Source organism: Cinclus cinclus, chromosome 6 (assembly GCF_963662255.1).
Source record: "Cinclus cinclus chromosome 6, bCinCin1.1, whole genome shotgun sequence".
Classification (NCBI taxonomy): domain Eukaryota; kingdom Metazoa; phylum Chordata; class Aves; order Passeriformes; family Cinclidae; genus Cinclus; species Cinclus cinclus.
In genome coordinates, this window is record NC_085051.1 from 47,036,230 (window position 1) to 47,059,675 (window position 23,446).

A 23,446-nucleotide genomic window follows, 5' to 3' on the forward strand; every position below is an offset into this window, starting at 1 on the left:
CCTGACAATGAGCTTTGATTAGAAACATACTTAGGATCTCACACAATACAAAGAATGAAGCATTTTTCTTTTTTCTTGGTGGAGCAGCTCTGTGGGAGAGGACCGATAGGGATGGTGGCCAGCAAGCTGGGCACGGAGAGCTTGTGAGACCAGGGCTTGTTCAGCCAGAAGACAACTTCAGGAACCTGGAACCCAGCAACCCCTGGAACCTGCAGGGGTCACGGAGAAGATGAAGCCAGGCTGTGCTCAGCAGTGCAGGGTGGGAGGACAAGAGAAAACAGCGTACATTGAAACCAGAGGGACCCAGACTGGGTGCAGGGAAGCATTTTCTCCTCGTGTGGACTGTAAGGGGTGGGACAGGCTGCCAGGAGAGGCTGAGAAGTCTCCATCTTTGGTCATTCTCCAGACTTGTACAGACAAATCCCTGAGAAACTCGGTCTGGCCTCACGGCTTCACCCAGGGGATTGGAAGAGGGTCCTCCCAGGATACCTGCCAGCCCAAATGATCTTCTGGTCCAATAAAAAAGCTCTGCCATGGACACTGTGGCCACCAGAGCCTTTGGCCTTATGTTCCACTCATGGACATTCAAATCCTTACCAACTAAATGTGCAAGAGACTCCCTTGCTTTAGACCTGGACTGGGACATTCTAGGGTGACTCATCTGGGATTTAGGGCACTGATGTAAGGACTGTCACTCAACAAATTGTGAGTGCAATTTTAAACTCTTCAATTCATGAAATAGTTTGGTTTAGGCGTAAGTGGGACATCAGTGAGAGAAATTTTGTGAGTTCCTTCGCAGGTCTGAATTTCACTTAGATGAAATGTCCCTTTCTCCATTATTTTTGTTGTAAAAAGCTCAACTAAGTGGAACAAAGATAAAATAAGGCTATTTAAAGGTGGATTGTACTGATAAAATTCTACATTGCCAATGACCTAAAATAAAGTTTAGAAAATCACATAATGTAGCTGAGCTCTTGATTATTTTCTCCTTTTTCAGATATTCTTAGTTAGGAAAGAGGGTAATGTGAACAACATGGTCCTTGCAGTCCGCCTGCCAGAGCAGAACAAGGCTCCTGGTGTGCTGGAGTACAACATCAAAGAAGAAAAATCAAGTAAGGACTTTACATTTTCTGATCTTGCTCTGGTTATTGTACTGATTCCTCTTCTGATCACCAATATTTATGTAATCTCACTTGCACTGAACAGGTTCATCTTGTGACCAGCAGCAGATCTTACTTTTAGGATGTAGTTCAGTTATTATTTCCTACATCTGCTTTACCTCAGCTCCCCTGTGGTTCTGCACCTTCTGTTATCATTTACAGACTCACAAAAGGGAAATAAAGTACCTCCAGATGGGGAGGACAGTGCTTTGATCGAGTGAGGGGAGATGGCTTTCACCAGCTAGAAGTCCTGAGGAAAGTGGAAAGCAGTGGCAGACTAAGCCTCACTGACTCTGTCTCTATTTAAGCCACTGAATTTGGGTGGCTATCTGCTATATTGCCTTTTCATCCACCTCATACAGTCACACTGAGTAACAAGTTACTCCTAAACTCTCTGTTTTCAAAGCCAGCCAGGGATGCAGGTGACTGGTACTAGGTACCAGTATTGGTACTAGTCCTGGTTGGATAACCAAGTCTGTCATGAGCAAGTGAAAATTAACCCAGTTTGCAGTCAGCCACGTCTAATGCAGCCCTCTGTGTAAATGGATGTGCAAGGCACATGATTTCCACCTTCAAAGGAATATTTGGAAACGCCCGAGTTTTAGGATAGTCATAAAAACACACTCTCAAAAAAGTTCATAAAAGTAACTTCACACATTTATTTATCTGAACACATCTAAATCCTCTGCCACTGAGCTCTGTCCCAAAGCCAGCTCCCCAGAGAAACTCTTTTATTCTCTGCTAAAACACTTGTATTTCTGCAGATCAGTGTTACAACATTACTTTCCCCTTGTTCAAATGAACTTTTACAGTTGCTTACATTGTTTTTCCTTCTCCTATATTTCTTCACATTCCTCTGCATTGTAAACAGACTTTAAAGCCAGAGGTACTACTGAGTCTCCTAAGCTGTTCTAATCTCAAGGCCAGACCACAGTCTGTCACAGCATTGCTCCTGCACAGGCTGCAGCTCCCTGTCTGGCTGCTGCATCCCCCTGGGAAGCTTTCCCTGTCATCTGCCTGCTCCTGGGAGTACCCAGCTGCAGAGATGTTCAGTGTTCAGTGCTCCCATGTAAGGGCAGGAACAGAAAACCTTTTGTCACAATTTCAGGTGTTCAATTAAGAATACAAGGACAAGGGTTAGCTGCAGGGTAGGGAAACCTTTTCTTTATTTAGCTATTTGAACTTGACCCAGGACTTAGATTTTTCATGGTAGGGAATCAGCTTTTGATGATTCAACCTTTCCTTTGGATAAAAGCTAAAAAATCAAATAATGTAATCCTAAAAAATGTCATTTATAGAAATGTTACTTCTTGACTCATGTCCTGTGCCATAAAATCAGATTCCTTTTAAGACAGGCAAAGTAAAATGTAGTACAAAAACATCACTGAGGTAGCCTATCTAGAGAGCCTTTGCTGCCATGCTTTTCCAGCTGGCTTGCTTTTTCTAATTTATCAATACCCTAATGCGAAGGATGTATTGGGATACAAGCTTTCTGGTAGAAGCAAGAATTAAATCAGTTTCCACCACTTTCAGACAAGTTGCAAAGTAAGTGGAGAAGGGAAATTAAAATTCAGCTCCTATTCATGAAGCAGGAAAGGTGCCATCACACACAACAATCCCAGAGGCTCGTGCATTCCTGTAGTGGACACTCACACTATTTTTAGCTTGAGTTCTGTCAGTGTTGCATGTCAGTTAGTAGAAAGCCTCTCAATTCTCTGTCCCACACTGTGTTGACAAGAACACACTGGGTACAGAAGTGGTCACTCTTTTGCTTCCTTTCTCATTTAGGGTAAGTACCCTAGACTTTAAATTTAAAATAAATTGAATAATTTTTTTGTCAATAAAGCCAAAGGCCTGTACCTAGTACAAGGGGAGATGGTAAATCTTCTACATCATAGAGTAATGTAATACCTTAAGTAATTAACTAATTATTTAGCTTTTTAATTGCATTACTACACTGGCTTCTAAACTTTTTTCAGAAATAAATTAAAAGATGTCTAAATGCTTTAAAATAATTTAGAACCTGAGCTTCCTTGACAAGTAACCTGGTATGTCTGGATTGCCTCAGATTAATGATGTGCCCTTCACTCACCCCTGGTATTCTGTAAGTGTCAGGGTAGGAGACCTCTGAGCACCCCCAGAGATATCTCTTGCTGTGGAATGCAAGTAAGTTGGAAGTTTGGTGTTGCACTTCTGAAAATACGTAAAACACCCCAGCTGAATAGCCTGAGGGCCACTGTGGATGGTAGGGTTTTTCCAAACATCTATCCTTTAATTTCAGAAAATATCTCTTTCGTTTCTGAGTTGACACATAAGCAATGATCTGTGTGACATGCTCCAGGGAGAGCTGTTTGGCCCTTTCTGAGAGCTGGCTCCTCCTATCATGTTTGGAGAAGTGGGAACAAATTCTTGTTGCCTCAGTTCAACTTGTTAGACTTCACACAGTTGATGTATTCAGATGTAAACTGAAATCTGAATTTGCCTTGACTACAGAGTTCTGATTTTACAGAGAGCCTTCCTTCAGTTAAAATTCAGTTGCAACCAGCTTACTATTTTGAATAACCTTGCCAGCTGCTTATTGTCCTTGGCTGTTTGTAGAGTCATTCTCATTCCATCCTACTTTTCAGTCAGGGTTTGAGGAGGGCTTTCCCTGGTATGACGATGGTGGTACAGAGGTTGTTGCCCAGACCCTGTGTTCCATATAGAGATGTCCATTCAATGAAGTACAAAAAAAACCTTCAGAATTTGCCAAATAAGAGTGGTTCATTGTTTTACTGTTTCTTTTCCCCATATAAACTTTGTTGATATTTCGTGAAACATTTAGGGAAGTATAGTTTTCTGGTGGGAAGACTGCATTTAATTGTGTTTTCTCTATTTAAATGGAAATCCCCAAAGAACCCACTAGGTAAGAGAATAAAGAAACGAAACCTCTTTCCTTTTATTCCTTTTCAATTTATTTATTTATTTATTTACTGGGGAAATTTTCACCTCTTCTGTGAAGTAGCCATTAGAGAGAACAGCAGAACGGACTTCAAAAATTTTCTTCTGGTTCTTTTTGGTTGTAATTCTTCCAGAGACAGAGAAGCTAAATCCCAGAGGTATCAGTAGCTATAGAAGAGACCAAATAGTGATACCAGGTACCGTATGGCTCATCAGAAAGCTGAGAAACCTGGCAAATTTCAAAGCCTTGAATGTCTGTGGTTTTGCACTTGGCATTAAGGATCCCTTACTTCTTAACTCAAAGCAGTGGAAATCTCCCAGACCTAAAGCTTGTTAGAAGATTTCTGCCATTTAGAGATGCAGTGTTGGCAGCTACCTCTCGATCTTTGCCAAAATCTCAACTACTTTGTGCACTTTCTGTTCTGAGAATTGCCCCTTACATCTGCTTCATTCTGAGATGGAGCCCCAGCCTCACAAACTGAGCACCCCTTCCTCAGCTGACTCCTGTCCTTGACTCTTCTCAACAAACTGGTGGCAACCTCCGGCCCTAATTCCCCCTCCTTTTCATGTATATACCTTTGAAGTCATCCTGCTGACCTCAGCTCTATTGCAGCAGTATTAAAAAGGGAAGAATCAGATGTTTAAAGTACATGTGCATTTCTGAGGTAGTGTATACAGAGAGCTTGGATGAAGCATCTGAGTACCTTGGACTTTGTAGTGCAGGTAGTGACAGTAGCTTTTACTTTCATGAAGAGTCATGAAGGCATCTGCCATGGGGATAAAGTCCTTTAATAGAGGAATGCTCTATCACCATAAACTGAGGTTAACATTTTTTTTTCCCTGGGAAATTTTGTGAATAATATCTGAAAATAATTTGATTTCACAAAACACAAGTTGATCACGTACTTCTCAGGAATCTTTTATATATGCCTTGGTGTGGGATGTGTAGTAATTGTTTCCCAAGCTCTTCTATACCAAGAAAAAAGGATGTGATCCCTTTCCAAGTAAGCAAAATGGCACTAAACAGAAATAGCTGCAATTTCATAGAATAAGGAACATATTGTTCATATTATTCGATTTTTAAAAAATAAAAATAGCAATGAAATTTATTTTCTAAGTCCATCTTGAACTCTTCAGGTTCATGTCATAAGGGCTTTGAGGCTGGTCTGATCCTGCCATAGCTGCCCATGTTCTGTAATCATGCTCCTCCCTCTCCCCTTACTGAAACTGGCTTAGTTCACTTGTAGGTGTATTTTCAGAGGCAGTCCACACAAGCCCATGTTGTGGAGTTGCTGCCCTTGCTCCTTATTTGAGCCGTACACTCTGGCACCAGACACAACTGTACAGAAGCATCCTTTACAACACATGGGGCCAAGGCTGGGTTGAGCCCCCAAAATCAATGAGTGCACAGCTGAAGGAGGGGTTGGTAGTGAAGTCTTGGCTTTAGTGTGGCTATTTCATTTATTAGAAGAAAATTGTGAGACTTAAAGTTCTCTGTGCTCTGACCCCCCAAGATTCTCTGCAGACCAACTCTGAATGAGCTGGAATATAACAGAGGTCTTGAAATAACCTTAGCAAAATCAAATAGGAAAACCAAAATAAATTATCTCCAAGTAATACAGAAATGTCCACAGTATGATTAATACCTCCTTTGAAGGATGAGACACGGCGCTATTGGACACGGTAGCTTATACTCAATTTCTGGGTTATGGACAGCAGCTGTACTCCAGGCTATGTGGTGTGAGCTTGTGGTAAGGACCTACAATATACCTTGACAGAAAAGGTGCAGGCAATTACTGCACTGCAAAGCAGTTTAAGAACAATCACTGAGTAGTGCTGCAAAATTGCAAGTCTGGTAGCAAAAATGGATGTTGATAAAGAAATCCAGTGTCTGCCCTGGTCACCTTATTTGACCTTTTCTTAAAGTCAGACTGAGCTCAGGAAGTGCAGGCTGGAGTTTAATATGAAATACTTGAGACAGGAAGGATTTAGGAAAGGATTACAACTCAAGTAAAACACACAGCAGCAGTTTAACCTGTTTGGTTAATTCTCTAACTGCTTTTACCTGCTTACCATGAAAGTTTGTGAGGACCTGACCACTTCGTCCATCCATATCTGCCAGCAAACTCTGTCAGGACAGAAAGAAGAGTTACACCAGATACAGCAGGTAAGCAGGTCTTGCTGGGGAGGCCAAACAGAAATTTAGATGAGCAAAGGTGTTCCTTTCCATGTTGGATGTTAGGAAATGTGAAATCAATAGGAAAAAATTACTGAAGAGCTAAGATCTCACAACTTATTTCCTTGCCTTAATGATTCCAAATAGGTGCAGTCTAAAGATATGAAAACAAGCTTAATTCTCATAGTCAACTTAGCCAGTCATTACAAAGTCACTTCAGTCACTTCAATACTGCCATTCCTCCTTCCCAAGCACATATGGGAAAAAGATCCACAGTTTTTTATTATAGACTAATGCCATTTGCACAGATAAAAAGGACATGTGCAGTCATTCTGACTGTCCTGTAACAGTAACAGATGGAAATTAAACGACAGTAATCAGGCAGCAGCATGTTTACAGAGGGGCATTAGAGCAACAGGGGTGTGGACTTTGTTTGCCTTTGTAGGCTTAGCTCTATACAAAGCTACTGAAAGCCCTGGTCTTTACATCCCAACCAGCCTGAGGTGAGGGTTATGAGCATGCCTGGCACGATGGCAGAGCTCAGATATGAAAGAGGCAAATTCCTGTGTGCATGCTGCGTGGGTCAGTGCATCCCAATGCTGTGTCAGGACACTCACAGGGCAGGGAAGAGGAGGCAGATTGAGTAGGAACAACTCAATAGATGCTCTCTGTTGGCTCAGGCACCTCCAGATGCCGACAATAGACTTGTCTATTGCATTCCTCTGGTAGCCCAAGCTAGCATGGCCAAATACAGTCATTTATGGCAGATTTCCCTGTTTAATTTTGTTAATGTTTGTTTTAATACCTAATGCTGAGGCTGGATTAACGAACTCAGAGACTGAAGTACTTGCTGCTAACATGTCACAGTATGGTCAGGTGGCATTTTCCCATGTGAACTACATGGTAGCTCTGCACAAATGAGGTCATGGGAAAAAAATAGGAGGATATTTCAGTTACTGCAACCTACTCACAGTTTAACTCCTTAAATGCAAGTGGCCAGTTGTGCTGATGAACTTTGTGATATGAATATTTTTGTGGAAGTGCTGACAGCTCTTGCAATAGCTTCCTCAGTTTTGAAAGTCTTTTTGCTAACACTCTGTCTCCTGGAATCAGGAAGTAGAGTGAAGATAGGCAGAATTTTTTTTTTCCAGAAAGAAAAATAGCCATTGCAAATGCAGAGAAAAAACCTTACAATTTTGGTAATACTCAGAAAACAGAGGATACAGGAAAACAACCTGTAAGAAGACAATCTGCCATTTTAAAAATTAATTTTAATTGCATTTATTTTGGATCCCTTCTGAACCAGAATGAAGATGGAAGAGATAGAAATCTGCAGTACAGACTGAGGTCAGAAATATGGCATCCTTCTCTTCATAGTAAAAGTGCATAACCTGGTGTATGTGCTAGTATACCTGACCCTGGCTTCTAAGGTGAAGACATTTGTTTGGGTAGCACTTGCAGATTTTTGTGGGAGGTTTTAAAGGCTGGGCTGGATGAAGCCTTGAGTGACTTGGCTTGATCTCATGGATGGCCCTGTTTTTAGCAAGATTTTGGGCTAGAGATCTCCTGCTGTCACTGGCAGCCTGAGGGATCCCGTAAGTGATACTGAATCTGGCTGTGGGCAAGCTCAGGGCAGACAGCAGTTCTCAGAAAGGATGTCTCTGTAGAGCAGCAAAAGCATTTCCCATTCTCTGAGATCCAGGTTCTTGAAAAAATGCCACTAAAATTCACAGAGGGATAGTGGTGAAAAAATAAGTAAAACAAATAGTTTATTAGTCACCCGTGTGTCACTATTGTGTAACCTGTGATCTCCCCAAAACCTATAACCTTCCTTTCTTCAGCTTCTTCTCCCTTTGTGTATAGGGAAAAATAGAATGTGCTGAGTTTATTTAATCAGTGCAGATTTGCAGTCAACTCCTATCAGGTACTTGAACATACTTGAAAAGGGCCAGTAATGCCCCACAGCAGTAATCATATGCCCCTATGCGTGTTGGAGACCTGAGCTTGCTGCAGGCTGAAATAGACTTCATCATGTGCCATTAATAACACTGCAATGCTCCTGGACTGTTGTTGCACAGATATTAAAGGGAATTTTCAGTTGGCATGGGACAATCCAAGGAGTAAATGTACATTCTACCCTTCCCAAATCGTACCTCTCATAACAATCTCTGGCTCCACATACTGCAGGCAGAAGGGCCCATTAGAAAGTATCTTTGGTTACTTCTGTTATCATTGTAATAGTACCACAGTTCTTTTTTAAATGGTCACTTTAAACAAAACAGTTGGCCTCCTTCAGTGGAAACCCTGCAGCATTCAACACCAGAAAGAAGAACTCTTAATTCTGTAAACTAAGGCATGAAAGCAGGGTAGGACTATTTATAGTTTTGATTTCCTCTGAATAGATGAGAGGCTGAACCTGACATTACAGAGTGAAAAGATCAAGGTGGTGCTTTTTTGGTTTTTGGATGTGTGGGGGGTTTTTCTGATAACCCATTCTGGCGTTCAGAGATAAGGCAAAGAGAGGACTGATTTGGCAGCAACCTCATGAACTGCCCTAGAGACTTGTCTACCAGTCCAGAAGGTCATTAAGCATCTTTGAGTTCACTACACAATATTACTTTACTGAATATATATTTAGTGTATAAGGAAAAAATATCAGTTGTCCCAGCAATTAGTAGTGAAGGTACTGCAGCCCCATGAGTACGAGTAAAGTAGGTGGAAAAGGGCATGGCCCTCTCCTGAGGAGAAAGAGTCAGGTTTTATGTGAGCTCAGGCTGTAACTTCATGCTGATACTGCTGCCACAAGAAGGGCTGTTGCCATTCCTCATCTGTCAGCAGCCTGTGTCCCTGCCCTCCAGCCCCTCTGGTTCCTGTCTTTCTTTGCCTCATGCAGGTTATGGCTGGGAAGGAGCGAGCAATGTCGATGGGGGGGTGAGAAAGCAGGACAGTGTGGTGGGGCAGTGCTTCCTTAGAGGTGTTACCATATGCTGGGTTATGTGGAATGGAGGAAAAAGTGGTAAAGGGCTGAGGGGGTATGGGTGACTTTGGGAAAGGTTGGTGGCAGACTGGAGAGAGAGGTCTGAGAACAAGTTGGAATGGGTAGCAGGCGACCAAGGATGGAGTCAGGGCTGAATAATTGTATGAGCCTCCAATGTGCCGTAGGCTGCCCAAAGAGGCAGGAGCCCATCAGAGCTGCCAGGAGAGGAGGCTACAGGCAGGGCAAAAGCACTGTGGGGATGGGTGGAAAGTTGGTGCAAAACGGTGGCCAAATTGCCCCATAGCATCCAGTCTTCTGGAGGCAGAGCATTTCTGGCGGCAGGATGAGGAGCTGGCCTTTCTCTTCCCTGCCAAGATGAATTCAGCTGACTCTTCCAAAGGAAGGCACTGATTTTACAGGCTGAGGGCTGAAGCACAGGTTGCTGAAGGGGCTTGGCCAGCTGTGCATCCCCAGCCTATCCTGGCCCGTATTGTATTTACTGGGCTGCAGAGAGACCTTTTGCTTCCTGAGCTCTTGGCAGAGTCCAGCACTGAGGTATAAAGGCAGCTATTCAGACTGCTTTTGTATGCTTTTTGTATAGCCTGACAGGCAGCTCAGCTGCTGTACTGTGTGGAGAGTCAAGTTCTCCAATTTACTTAAGAGGAATGTTTTGCTTTATTGTTGCATGATGGAGCGTGTGATTGAGGCAAAGCGAGAATCTGTTGTCAGCTCTGGGCCTGACAAGCCTGAAAAAAGAAGAAATGTACTGGAAAAAATAACAAGTTATCAACACCCTTGGGACAGAAGATCCCTCTTCCCTTCTTTCCCCAAAACTGGCTGATTCAATCTCAATTATGCAAATCATACATTGCAGTAGCAAAATTTGTATAAGACGACTTTTTTTCAAGGATTAGCAAATTGATAAGTAAAAGTTTATGCATTTTTAGCAGGGGAGACTGGAAAAGCTGAATATGTAGTTACCTTCAGATGCACATTTTAAGGAGTTTAATTGCATTTGAGGAGTCCCCTGGGCACACAACTTATCTCTAATTTCCTTGAAGTAAAGGGGGGCAGATACCTTGCCATTAAGGAGAGTTAACACTGTGATTTCTGTTGCTGCCTATAAGATGTAGAGCTACCAGATTAGCCTCTCTCAGACACAGATAACAATCTTCCTGCATTACCTGGGGCTCTGCTTGGGTTTATTTCCCCTATTTATGCATGTTTCTCATTAGCAAGAAAAGTCTGCCATCACCTGCACAATTTCTTGGCATGAGAAACCTCCCACTAAGCAAGTAAGCTCCATGGCATGGCATAACTGGGCAGCTCTGCCCCAGCCCTGACCTTCAGCTCCCTTCTGCTGCTGTTCTCTGCTGGATCTCATCTCCCTCCACAGGCAGTACCAGACCAAGGGCCACCTCTGTGTGGGCTGTGATAAGGACATAGGAGACATTATCTTTGTCTAGTCTGCTGCCTGTGGCTTGATTTAAGTCACTGAATGATTTCTAGTGCCCTAAGGATGTCTAACCTAGACATCTTCCCAAGATCAGTCTGTCTGCCAAGGATGTGTTCCTCATTATCCACATCACTATTAACCCTGAAAAGTGGGTTAGAGTCAAGGAGTTCCCCTTCAAGACACTATTCTGAACTAGGAGCCCAGAATTTTGGTTTGGCAAGAGCAGTGACCATCGGCCTGGGGGATATTGTAAAACGTGGTATGAGGACACATTTTATAACCTGTTGTGCAAGTCCATAATTTGTCTCCTAAATGCAGACATGCACAAGGAAAGCAGAAACTCTCTCCGAGTCCTTATTTGAGCTGAGTCCCACATCACTTTGACACACTGCTTATTTTAAAACATAAAATAATTGTGCAGCTTTGGAAATATTCCGGTTGCTTATAGTGAGTAACTTTTTTTTTTTAAACTCTCATCCTGAAGAGTTACCTCTCCTCTCTCCATACAAATACTTTCATTTTTATTCGAAGATTTAAACTGATAGGATTGTAGGGAAAGCCTTTTGGAAAGAAGCCTGTGGGGTGCTGTTATCTTTGTTAATCCTTACTTTGGTTGGTTTGGGTTTTTTTTCCTTATTTTTCACTCCCAAGAAGCATAATGCAAAATCTGTGTGTAATCAGAGCTACAGACTATGCGTGCTGTTCTAGGATAATATTGTCTTACCCTGCTCTGCTTAGTACCTTGAACACAACCCAAAAAAGCTTACTGGCTTTAAAACAGCTACTCTAAATCAGTACCCATAATACAAGTGCCCTTCTCTCAGTGGCTAAACTGAAACAAATGATTATTTTTTATCCTTGGACAGTGCTATCTATAGATTTTATAGACCTGAATAAACAAGCGCTTAGATTTGTAAATGAGGTAAATAAGATACTATTTGAAGTGAAATGAGGGCATTAAGGACCTCACTTTTTGACCCTTGAGTAGGAACCTCAAAGTCAGTGACAGTGCAATCTATCCCACTCAGAAGGAAGAAACAAAAGATTTGCTTTCACCAGGTTGGCAACTAGGTGGGATTGCAGCTCTAGGAAGCAGAAGTGTATTTTTTTCCCCTTTTTTTTGTCCACCCTACTGACCTCTGCCATTTCAAAGTGGGTTATTCCCTTTCATCACTCACTCTTGGAAACAGTCTTGTTTGTAAAGGCTTTTCTTCCTAGAAGTCTCTCCTGCAGAATGTGATTCTGAATACTGGACGGCTTCCCGTAAAACATTCAGCAAACTTCCTTTTTCTGTACGATTAACCTCAGCACTGTGGTACTTCACAATGTATCTCAGAGCCAGAGAAATAAACTTTTCTCCAAAGTAAATGGAGAAAAATGTTTTTAATAAAATACACCTGTATAATAGCATACATTTTTCACAGAGGTATTGTTATCCATATGACCTGGAAAATGTTGCTAAGAACTAAGTCCCCAGAATTTCAAATCATAGCACTGTTTCCTGTTACATGAAGTGCAGGGGAGACCCTTTATATATCTGAATGTTTCGTTTTCATCGCAAAGTTTTACCAAAGAAATTTGTCTTTTGAGAGTAACTTAGAGGTATCTATGTCCAGTTTGTCTTGTCAGCCATGGGCCTCATCCCTGACAGTTTTAATGGGCAGCTGGGCAGCATAAATCTTGTACTGCCATTGTGATGTATGAATGGACGCTGAATGATCTGCAAAAAATGTGACTACTCCATCAATGATCCCAAGTCTTGCTCAGCTGCTTAGTGAAGGGCCCATGTTGGTTGAATATGTTATCCTACTCCCCTGGGTGTTCCCCTCAGTCCTCAGTATTTCAGAAAGGCCATGTTTCCTCCCTTATTCCTGCAAAAACAGAGCCTGTGTGGCTACATATAAAACTTCAGCTGTATCTCATATTGACATCTGGTCCTGGGAATTCCCCTGGGAAGAAGTTCTGGATCTCCTGTGGCTGAAGAAACACTGGAATTTCCATAGACTTTGAGGTGTTCATTCTATACCTGGAAAGCGAATATGGGCTTGAGGACCTAACAAGTAAGGCAAGGGCTTTGAAACAGAACAGCTGCTCTCCAGCATGGGCTCTGCTCTTAATCCTTGAAATAGCTGGCAGTGCTATCCACATTGATACCTTTAAGGAAAGCACTGAGGAGCTGTGACACTTTTCTTTTAGCTGAGTTGGCTGTGCTTGAAGTACCTTTGAGAGGCACTTTCTCATCCCCTGCTGAAACACTGATCACAATGAGGAGGAATCAGAACAGCAAAATTCCTGTAACACGTTACTGCGTGAGCATCCTGCAGCAGAGATAACGAGACCAGCACCAGGATTTTAAGCTGAATTAAAGGCATTAAATCTCAGTGGATACCACGGTGCTGTCCATCTGCTTGGGTGAATGTGGATGAGTCAAAGTACAGTGGAATGGTCAAAACCCCTGTGGCTGTTAGGGGTGAGGACAGCTCCTTATCGTGGCAGCAGAACATGCACACAGGGTAGAGGGGAACTAATATCTCTATCAAGTGTCCCTTCTATTCAGCTCCAGCCTGAGTACAAAAGCCTGTGATTTGTGTCTTCTTTAATGACACTTTGTTCAGCACAACATAATTATGTTTAGTGAAGAACATAGTTTAAAAATAGATTTCTCTTATACTCTACAACCAAGCTCATTAACACTTTATCACTTTTGTAATTCATTAGTTCCAATTTCCCAGGAGCTGCTGTGAGCAGTGATTTTTTTCATAATGGACAGAAAGATTAAACTCTGTAGGAAGCCATAAAATTGAAATATTTTGAAAAAGCATGAGTTGGATGCACAACAGGAGACTCAGGCAGAAGTTCAAACTGGGGAAGTTTCAGCCCTTCCCTAATGAGGGAAAAAGGCAGAAACAACTGGCAGTTAAGTAAAGAACACTAGGAAAGACAAGAAAGACAAAACAGATATAGGTTGAATAGGACAGTCTAGAATTGTGCAACCAAAACCAAAACTACAGCTTCAACATCATGTGGAAGAAGCAGAGGCATCAGATTACAGAATAAATAAAACAGCCTTGAGAAGAGAAAAACAGATTAACAGTGGCAGTTTATCTGTTTTACAAAAACACAGCACTAGAAGGCTGTACCGTGCTGTTCACAAGGTCATCAAGAAATAATATGAGAAACAATGCTAAAGACAGATACTAGGAGCTTCAAAACAGATATTGCAAAAAGGTACCATAAACAGTCCAAGGACTTCTACCAATGAAATCTAAATTTCACTTCTTTAGCAACATCCAGGTGAAGCTCTTTTTCTTAAAATGACCACAAGCCAATTGCATGAATAAGGGTCCGAACTGGGGAACTGAGACAATAACCTGAAGGAATTACATCACACTCTCACACATTTCTGCAAAGTACAGGAGGCAGGATAAAACACAGTGTATTGTGACAGACACAACAGCCTCAGCACTGGGGCTATGGCAGTCACTGTAACACTCCATTAAAATACCCAGGACTCATTCCCCAGTGGCAGGAAACTGCTAAGCTGCAACAGCTTGAATTGTCACTCTCTGGGAGTAGGAAATTTGGAAGCTTCTGCCTCGGAGTGATCCTGTGCTCATAGCAAGGTTTACTCACTGAGGGTAGCAGAACAGCAGCAAAGCTGGCCTGTGCTGCTTACTACAAAGATGGTGGCAACTGTGGTATCAAACCAGAGACTTAAACCAAAGACTTATACCTCTTATTAGGAGACTATGAATTTATAATCTGAAAATAGAAACAAGAAAACTGGAATCACACCCATAATGATAAATCTCAGTTTCCCAGACCTGTAAGAATGAGAACATCTAAGCACATCCAGGAAGGATTTCTGAGAATGGTTGTGCTCTCAGTAGTCCTCTGTCAACATAACTGCTGCAGAATAAGGAATTTGTGTTTTTGAATACAGATGTCTCTGAAGATATTACACAGACACCAGAAACAAATGAAAAACCAAGTGGATAGCACTAACAGTGCCACTAGAGAAGAAGAAGCTGAAGTAATTGAGTCCCATAAGCCTGTGTAAGCAATAAGATGGAAATTGGCTGGTTTTGCCCATGTGACCAGAACAATGGAACTAGCAAACACAATTCTGTGGGGAAAAATTGGAGAGGAAAGGAAGGCAGAATGCTCAGGGACAGTGTGATTCAAAGACATCTGTATCCAGATGGAGAAATGATGGGGAGATCCAAAGAGAAAAGGGAACATGAATACAGATTCCAGTCAGCACCTAAAGATTATATTCTTCAGAGCATGCTGGTGTTTGAAAGGGGAAGATGAGACAATCATATATATATATAACAGTTCATAACCTGGCCATGTTTTGTTCATTTACTGTTGCCAAAGTTGCCAAAGGACACAAAAACAGAGTATAGTCACCAATGAACCACTGATTCATGTTGCTAATGCTTCTGTCACCCATATAGAACTTCAATTAATTCTTATCTCTTTGTTTCAGACTACTCAAAATTGCCCACTGATCTACACATTTCCCCTTTTATTTCCTGAAGGTGACATTTTTCAATGGGCTTCTAAATATCAGGTAAAACTCAATATGCTGTGGCAATATGTTTGGCTCACAGAGCCCAGCGTATTTTTTCTCTTGCTTTTGATGATATTCTCGACATTCTGGCACTGTTTTGGTGAGATGTAGGTGTTTCCTTGTTCTTTAGGTGCCCTGGATCTAGTTTTACAAGCCCAAGAAAAGTGATTTTTTTTTCTCTGCACTTTTCATCAGGATTACAGCAGTCTAGCAGATGTCTGTTTGTAGATTCTGCAAAAATCATGGGTTCCTATAAATGGCAGCATCACGATCCCTCCCTGTGCAGCATGTCAAGGAAATGTCCCCAGCTACCCACAACACACCCACAGCCAGAGAAAATCACCTCTTCTTGATTGTCTTCTCAGAGCAGGGTGCCTTGAAAGCAGCAATGGCTCTGGGGGAGAGAAATATTGTCCCAGTCAGCAGAGCCCTTTTATCTGTACAAAACTGCTATTTTCTGTGTCATTCCAAGTATTAGAAACATGCAGCAGGATGCACATAATGGTCTCCACAGGTGAATGACAACCATTCCTACAAGAGAAGTTCCTGTATCGAACCCATCGTCTGCCATCCAAAAGAAAAGCACTACTTATCAGGGACGTCTGCTGGTGTCAGCAGGTGTCTAGGAAAAAACAGGTTAAGAGAAAAGTATTAAATTTTCTCCCAGGGAAGATCTTCCCCACAGGAGTTTGCAAGGCTTCTTCCCCCACGGGTGCTGAGCTGGGAGCAGATACAAGTAGCCATGGCAACCCTGTGCAGGCTGCTTGACATTGGCCACAGTTCAAAATAAATTTTGGGCTGAGTATTGGTCCTGATGGTGTTAGTACCTCGAGTAATGACACATCTAAACTACTATTCTTACTATTCTTCCATCTGTTCTTACTTTTTTGCAGGCTGCCCAAAAATGTCCCAGGAGATCTGTGGGTCTCTGTATGATGAATTCCAGCCTGCTGAGAAATGTGCTTGGTTTTGTTACCTTCTATGACCTCTGAGAGCAGGGACAGTCCTATTTATATATACCACCTGCTGAAAACTTCTGTCCTTGAGCTTCAGCAGCTTTTTTATACCTAGTCTTCTTTAGCTGTATAATTCCTGGTGATTTGTGGTGTTCTATACAATTCAACTATATATGTGAGGAGAAGTAGCTATGCAGTGGCAAAGCACTTATATGTGGAAACTCCTGACACAGAGGAACTCAGACTATTAATTTTTTTGTCTAACATTTAATCTCCCAAGAGGCAGAGCTTCCTGGCACAGAAACAATCAATAGTCCCAATCCAAGCAATTTGCACGTATATGTGAGCATGTACAGGTGCAGTCTGCTCTCTTATGGATACCTGCAATTCAGAATGCCAAAGTGACCATGAGGTTCTTGACAGAAAAAAAACTCCCTTAAAACTATAATCATTTAATAGCTGGAGGTTTGAATGAATTCAGACTCTTGGGTTTTGGTTCATTCTCCAGAACAGGACTGGGTTTTGTCTTTATTTTTGTTTCCTGTGTCAGAACTGCAACACAGATGGGTTTCAAACTAAAGAAATTGTTCATGGTAGATGATTTGATAATTCCTGACTGAAATTTGATTCTTATTATGGAAAAAGAAGAAGAAAAAAATCACCAAACATGATTTTTCCAGTTGTGAGAGAAAAGTGAGGGAAAGGGATTGTTTTACTTGAAGTATGTTTTAAATTCCACCTTGCAGTCTGGTATGGGTGCATACACTGAGGTTAAACTGTTCATGCTGATCCAACATAAGCTGATGCTAGGAATGGCTGTTGAGAATTACATGGCCTTTGTCTCTATAAAAAATGCCTACATTGGACTATTCAGCCCAAAATAGCAACCTGCTGGGCCTGGGCTAGAACAAAGGGAGAAGTAAAAAGAGGAAAGGCCTGGTTTGGGGAATGGGATGTAGACCTGAACAAGAGACAATCTTGAGCATTTCCTTGCAGGGGGATTACCTGCTGTCTGGAAAACAAGAGCCAGGGCACAGAGGTGAGGGAGAGGAGAGCCAGGGGGATGTCTCCTTCCTGCAGGTGCTGGAGGCCCTTCTTTGCAGGAGACCAACCAGCAGGCAAGCATGGCAAGGGGCTGGAGATGGCTCACAGGGCTATGAATCACGGCTGACTGAGGAAGCTGTGTCCACAGCTCTGACCTGTGGGCTAGAACAGTGTGAAGGAAGATGCACACCATCTCTGGGAGGTGCCATGGGGGTGGGAGCTGGTGCTGCTCCCCAGGGACTCCTGGCATGCTCCTGTGGCAGCTCTGAAGTGCAGCTTTGGGATGGTTCTTTACCACCAGTAAGTGGGCATGTCTGAGAATCCACTGCAGATTTTCTTATTCTTGTCAATGTCTGTTGTGGGGGTGTGTTGTGTACAAACAGGCATAGAGTTTGTGAGTCTATAAGGCTGAAGCAAAGATGGACACATCTCTCCTTCAGATCCAGGTCTTCCTCTCTGCCTTGGGTTATCAGTCGGTGAAACTTTCTCCCTGGCCAGTGATTTTTTTCTAGTTTAAAAGCCAAAAAACTCTATAGTAACATGTGACATTTGGGCTACACAATGCCCAAATGCATGTCATTATAAAGAAGCTCGTCTTAAAGAACTGTGCAATTTGGTAGATTGTATTTTGCCACTTAAAGGAAAGTGCAGTCACTGAATAACACCACAGGAGGGAGAAGACAGAAGAGATGCAAATAGGTTGTGCTCACACTGCCTATGTAACCCAGGTCAGAGCCCACACACAGTAATGAAACAGTAATTTCTATTTTTTTCTTCTTCAAAGCACTTTGTCCATCCAGACTGAACCAGGTTCCAGCATGGAAAGTCACAAGGTCAGCCCTGTATGTATTGCGGATATGCACATCCTTAGAGACATATGGGCTTGTAACAATCCCTCAGGAAGTGAACTGGGAGGGGTTTTTTTTTCCATTGTTTCTGTTAGTGTCACAACACTTCAATACCTTGAGCTAACTTTCAGAAAGCCAGGCTGAGATATTTCTTCTCTAGTGTCTCCCTGAAGAATCTTGTTGCATTTGGCAACCTGCAGCCAGTTCTTTATGCTTTGTCATATTAGTCCATGCAACTACTGGACAGTCACAGAACACAAGATGTGCCAGCCAAACCTACTTGTTTTGTTTTGTTTTGTTGTGTTGTGTAGCTCAAAGAAAAGAGCTGCTGACTGTCTTTTCTATTTTTCACCAGTTCTGTACCTGGAAGGATCTGTCCTTGTATTTGAGGATATTTTCAAACTTGTTGCCTTCTACTGTGTCAGCAGGTGAGTTGGATTCATTTGTTTCCATGGCACAATCATTTCAATCATTTTGCTCTCCCCTCCAGTCTGCTCTTCCCCTGTCCCAGCACAGACCCCTCCATTTCCTCTGCTACCCTCCAGCCTGCCAGACCAGAAGATATTTCAGATGCTTGTATCTACATTAGGGCCAGAACACCCCACAAGCACAGCTTTCCCTGCAGCTGAAAGCTTTGTCCATAGGGAGGCTTCCACAGAACTGAGGCTAGGAGGGCAGGGAGGAAGAAGGGTCCCTAGTTAACTATTTATTTAAAGCTTTAAGTGTACACACACACACACACACACAAACCTGGTAGCAATTTATCAAACCTGCTAATGGACAATTGGTGTTGGACTGTTGGTGACTCAAAGCACTTAGTCACCTATGGGGAATCTGTCAAGGAAAGTAGTCCTGAAACAATGTATGTTCTTTAGCTAAAATTTAAAGTGAAAACAAAGTCAGCACAGAAATACCAAGAATAATGGGTACAGAAAGATGGTACAGGAAAGACCTGTAATGTCATTTTCACTAGTGCAAGGTTTGATCAGCAGCTGATGAGCCCCTCTGTGTGATTAAAACCATACATCTGCAGCCTTGTCTTATCTGTGTCCTTGTGCTTGGCACACTGCAGCAATACCTCACCTACTTACACCATTCCTACTACAGCAGGCCTGGCTGTGTGTTGGTTGTAGACTTTTGACTTCCTCTGTATAAAATTACATGACTCTTAAAGTAGTTATTTCCTTTTAGGAGGAGAAGGCAAATTCTGGCTATGTTTACAAGGCAGTCACATTAGTCACTTGGCTAGGTCACACAGTAGGAAGAGGCTGTCTGGGGTAGGATAAAGTATGCTATAACTTATCTAGCCAGTCCCCACTATTCTGAACTCTGCAGCCAGCTGAGTTCAACACTACTGAGCCACAACTCCTACGTGCATACAAGAAACAATGCTCCACCTCACACTCATAAGTTAATAGACATTTAGCCATCTAGTTGTGTGCAGACCCTATAGAAGGGACATAAGTTAACCCCCAGGCCCTTGTAAAGATTTCTTTCTCACCTAAGCAAAGAACAGCCCAAATGCAAAATAGAACTGGGCATTTCTAGTAAGTGGCTGGTGTCAGAGAAAATATGCTCACAAGTGCTTTCCTGCAAAAAGGATCATGGCAAGAGAAAGAGATGAAAGAAAGAAAGAAAGAAAGAAAGAAAGAAAGAAAGAAAGAAAGAAAGAAAGAAAGAAAGAAAGAAAGAAAGAAAGAAAGAAAGAAAGAAAGAAAGAAAGGTTTATTCTATTCACTCCTGTTATAGATGTTTCTGTGTGTCAAATACACATTAATATGGTTCGTGTGATTTTCCAGGCTACTGTCAAAAGACAAGATAAAAAGGGAATAATTTTCTGAGAGAAGCAGGTAATAAAAAGACACTGACCATTTGCTGGCAGCTTATAGGAGCTCTCTGTGATGGTGAATGTAGAGGCCTGAGAACAGGGATGTAGTAAATTGTCTATGAATAGCTGGAAACAGCTTTTCAGGGCTGACAGGCTCTTCTCAAAAAAACTTTTGCCTGGATGTATTACTTACCTGTAGGTAACAGGTGACTTGGTGGCTGGTCTGCAAGTTGCTCCCCATTAATAAAACCATATTTTTAAAAAGGGGAAACATTCATGCATATAAAATAACAAAGAAAGCAGAAGGTAAATGGACCCTTTTCCTCTTTTAAACCTCATATCTTCCATGAAAAAATAATAAGCCAGGGAACACATCAGTTAATGTCAGTGTGACAACAGAGTGCTCAGCAGTGCACAGACAACAGAGTGCTCAGCAGTGCACAGAGAACCCACAGAAAACACAAAACATCAGTAAGGTCACCTGTTAAAGAGGTCAGAAATAGACCCCCTGCACTCATCTGTCAACAGATAGGTCTGCAGTCCTGTGCTTTTTTGGGGTGTGCGTTTGTGTAGCAGAGACCTCCTACTCACAAGGCCAGTTTTTTCTATAACGATTCCTTGTACCATGTAGAATATTTTGTAAAATTTTTATGTGTAAAATGATCCTACACCATTCCTTGCTATCATTTGGGGATTGGCTTTTCTAGTCCTTGTTAGAATAGGAATAGAGGCACGAACAGGGTTAGCAAATTGTCACTGTGAAAGATATAGACCTGAACAGTTCACTGGCAGAAAAAGTGCTCTGTTAAATTGCTTGAGACTTAGGCTGTGCTTCAGTGAAACCCAGCCAACATCCTCTGATAAACTCAGAAATCTTTTTTCTTTTTTTTTTTTTTTCAGTAGAAATACAGCATCTTTCCAGAAGCCAAGCACTCAGAAGTCTGAAAGTGGAGAGTTAGAGGGATATGTGTTTTCTCAGTATCATGCAGCACTTTCTCACTGGCTGTCCCTTCACCTAGGGGTCACCTTTCCCCAGGCAGGGTCTTCCTTCCCCAGTCCCTCTGTGTCTTGCTGTGTATCCATGCCTTACACTTACAGACATTTTTAAAAGAGGAAGCAGAGTAGTGAGAGAGGGATGAACAGAAAGAAAAAGGACTTCAAATCCTTTCCACATGAAAAAGATTGGCTTTTCTAATTAAAATAATTACAATTTGCCATACCTAACTTTTAATGGGAAGATATTTCAACCCTTGTGCCCTCCCCTGAGGTGAGAAGCCTTCATGCTGTTTTCAGAGGACAGAGCCAAGACACAGTGATTAAGCCAGTGTTATGGCATGAAGCATCACCACAAAAGCTGGTGATCTTTTGTGAAATCAGAGCAACTCACGCTGGCACAATGTCCATAATTCCTTACCAACCATGACTTTGCAGAGCACAGCTGAAATTGTGAACCAATCCAATCACTAAAACCATGTGAAGTCTGGAGTTCCTAACAATTGTAGGGTTGATCCTTTTGCTGTTTTTATATTGTGTTTGTTTCCACAGGGATTTGCTGCCCTTTACCCTTAAGCTGCCAGAAGCAATATTAGAAGCCAGTAGCTTTCAAGACCTTGAAATTATCTCTAGTCTGGGGATAGGTAAGTCCCTCAAAGCAATCAGATTTTTCCTTGGACTTGTGAGAACAATGGTGCCTTGCACAGACATAATGCAACTGGAAGATGGATGAACTGTTGTCTTTGGAATAGCTAAAGAGGTCTGAATGCAAAAGGAAGATGTTTATGATATTTATGTTTATAGCAGGATGCTATAAGGGCAAGAAGGGCACTTGCCTTCTGGCCATAAACCTCCACCTGGATCTCTGTCCAGGGTGTGGTACCTGCAGTCTGGGTAAGCTGCAGCTTTCAGCAGCTTAAGTGCTGCACAACCTCTTGGGATAACTAATACACATTGGAAGTAGCTGGCATCTGAGCTATATGGAAAACACCTTTGCAACTTCTCCTGATGTGTGGGGGCAGTGCTGATGAAAGTGTGATATTTTTGAATTTTGATATTTCTGCTTCCTCCTGCAGGTTTTCTAGCTGGTAGAGAAATATGTATCGTCCCAACATGTTCTCTCACCTCAAACTAATCACATGCAAAAAGGAATATTATTTTTAGTGACAGCACCAAACAAGCAAATTTTAGATGAGATGTATAAAGTTACAGATAGGAAAACCAATTCTGTTAACTAAAGGAGGCCTCCTTTCTATTTCTTTTCATTTAACACACTCCACTTGAGACAACTACTTCAGTTAGCCACTTTCATGCTCCTTGATTTTTCAGTTTTTCTTCAGGTATTGAAATAGACAAACAATGGAGAAAATTGAAGAGTTAGCTCATTTAGAGATAGTTATTAGAGCACTGTCACTATTTTTGGATCTTCTGCATCATACCTCCCAGAAGGCATGGGCAAACCCCACTGGTTTCAGTTCAGGGGGTTTTGTTGAATTTCAAGATTTGCCTCTAACACTTTCAGCATCCTCTATTTTGAGTACGTTCCAGTTTTTCAAAGCATCTTTTTATATGGGTGTCCAGACAGCACTTATTGTCGATAAAAAGGTACTTTACAACTTGAGATAACAAGTTGCAAACTGAATTTTTTCAACAATTTGGATTAAAATGTAGGAAGTGTATCATGAATCTACAACCTTCAGTCTAATTAGAGCCAGCAGAGGCTATCTTGATTCAGGCAACAGTTTCCAGCAACTTCTGAAATAGGAGATTAGTTAAAACACAAGCACCAAAGCAATATTGTTTGTAGTCTTTTTCCTTCTCTCCTGTACTGGTGGTCATAAAAGTGGTGAGGCTTGGAAATGCATTTGTTATGGTGTGTTTCATACCAGGCAAGTTTCTGACAATGGACGAAAACCTGCTGTTGTGTGCAGTCTTCCTGGGAAATGATGCTGCTTCTTGAGGTGCCATGCTGTCTTAGTAGAGTCAAACAGGCTCAGCTACTGACAGATGCTGTTTATTGCTTCCTGGAACAAAATTTTGTGGAAACAAATGGGTACACAAACAATGAAGTGCTGCCTAAAGTGGCAGTTCCAAAGGAAACAAATCATTGTCTGAAATTCTCATATGTTTCTTTGTATTTATGCCAAAGTAATACATGTTTCAAGGGGATAGAAGTAAGATATCTATCTGCCAGCTGAATTGTTCCACAAAGAATCTGGCTGTTCTGTATGTTGTCACAGAGGATGTACTGCAGGCCCTCTAGTCCTGACCTCACTGGTACAGAAGTTATTTTAGCAGGAGAGTTAGCATGATTGCACTGCACAAAGAGCACATACCATCACAGACATGCCAAAGACTCCAAGAGCTGCTTAATTATCCCTCCCAGAGTGCAAGATAAGGGAAGAACCAGGGCAGCAATGGGAGATGATCATTCTCTGCAGTGTGAGACAGTGTGGCTGTGCTGGGAAATGTCTCCTCTGAAGCAGCTGTGT

At 42.0% G+C, this 23,446-nt stretch overlaps 1 protein-coding gene across 1 annotated transcript in view; it reads left to right on the forward strand.

Annotated features, from left to right (window-relative positions):
- The window catches only part of LOC134045575 (ras and Rab interactor 3-like), a 155,059-nt gene that overhangs the window by 110,299 nt on the left and 21,314 nt on the right, over positions 1-23,446 (forward strand). The window contains exons 19-21 of the mRNA XM_062495398.1: positions 998-1,112; positions 18,489-18,561; positions 21,507-21,598. Of these exons, the coding sequence (XP_062351382.1) occupies positions 998-1,112; positions 18,489-18,561; positions 21,507-21,598 (280 nt within the window). The remainder of the gene's footprint in view (positions 1-997; positions 1,113-18,488; positions 18,562-21,506; positions 21,599-23,446) is intronic.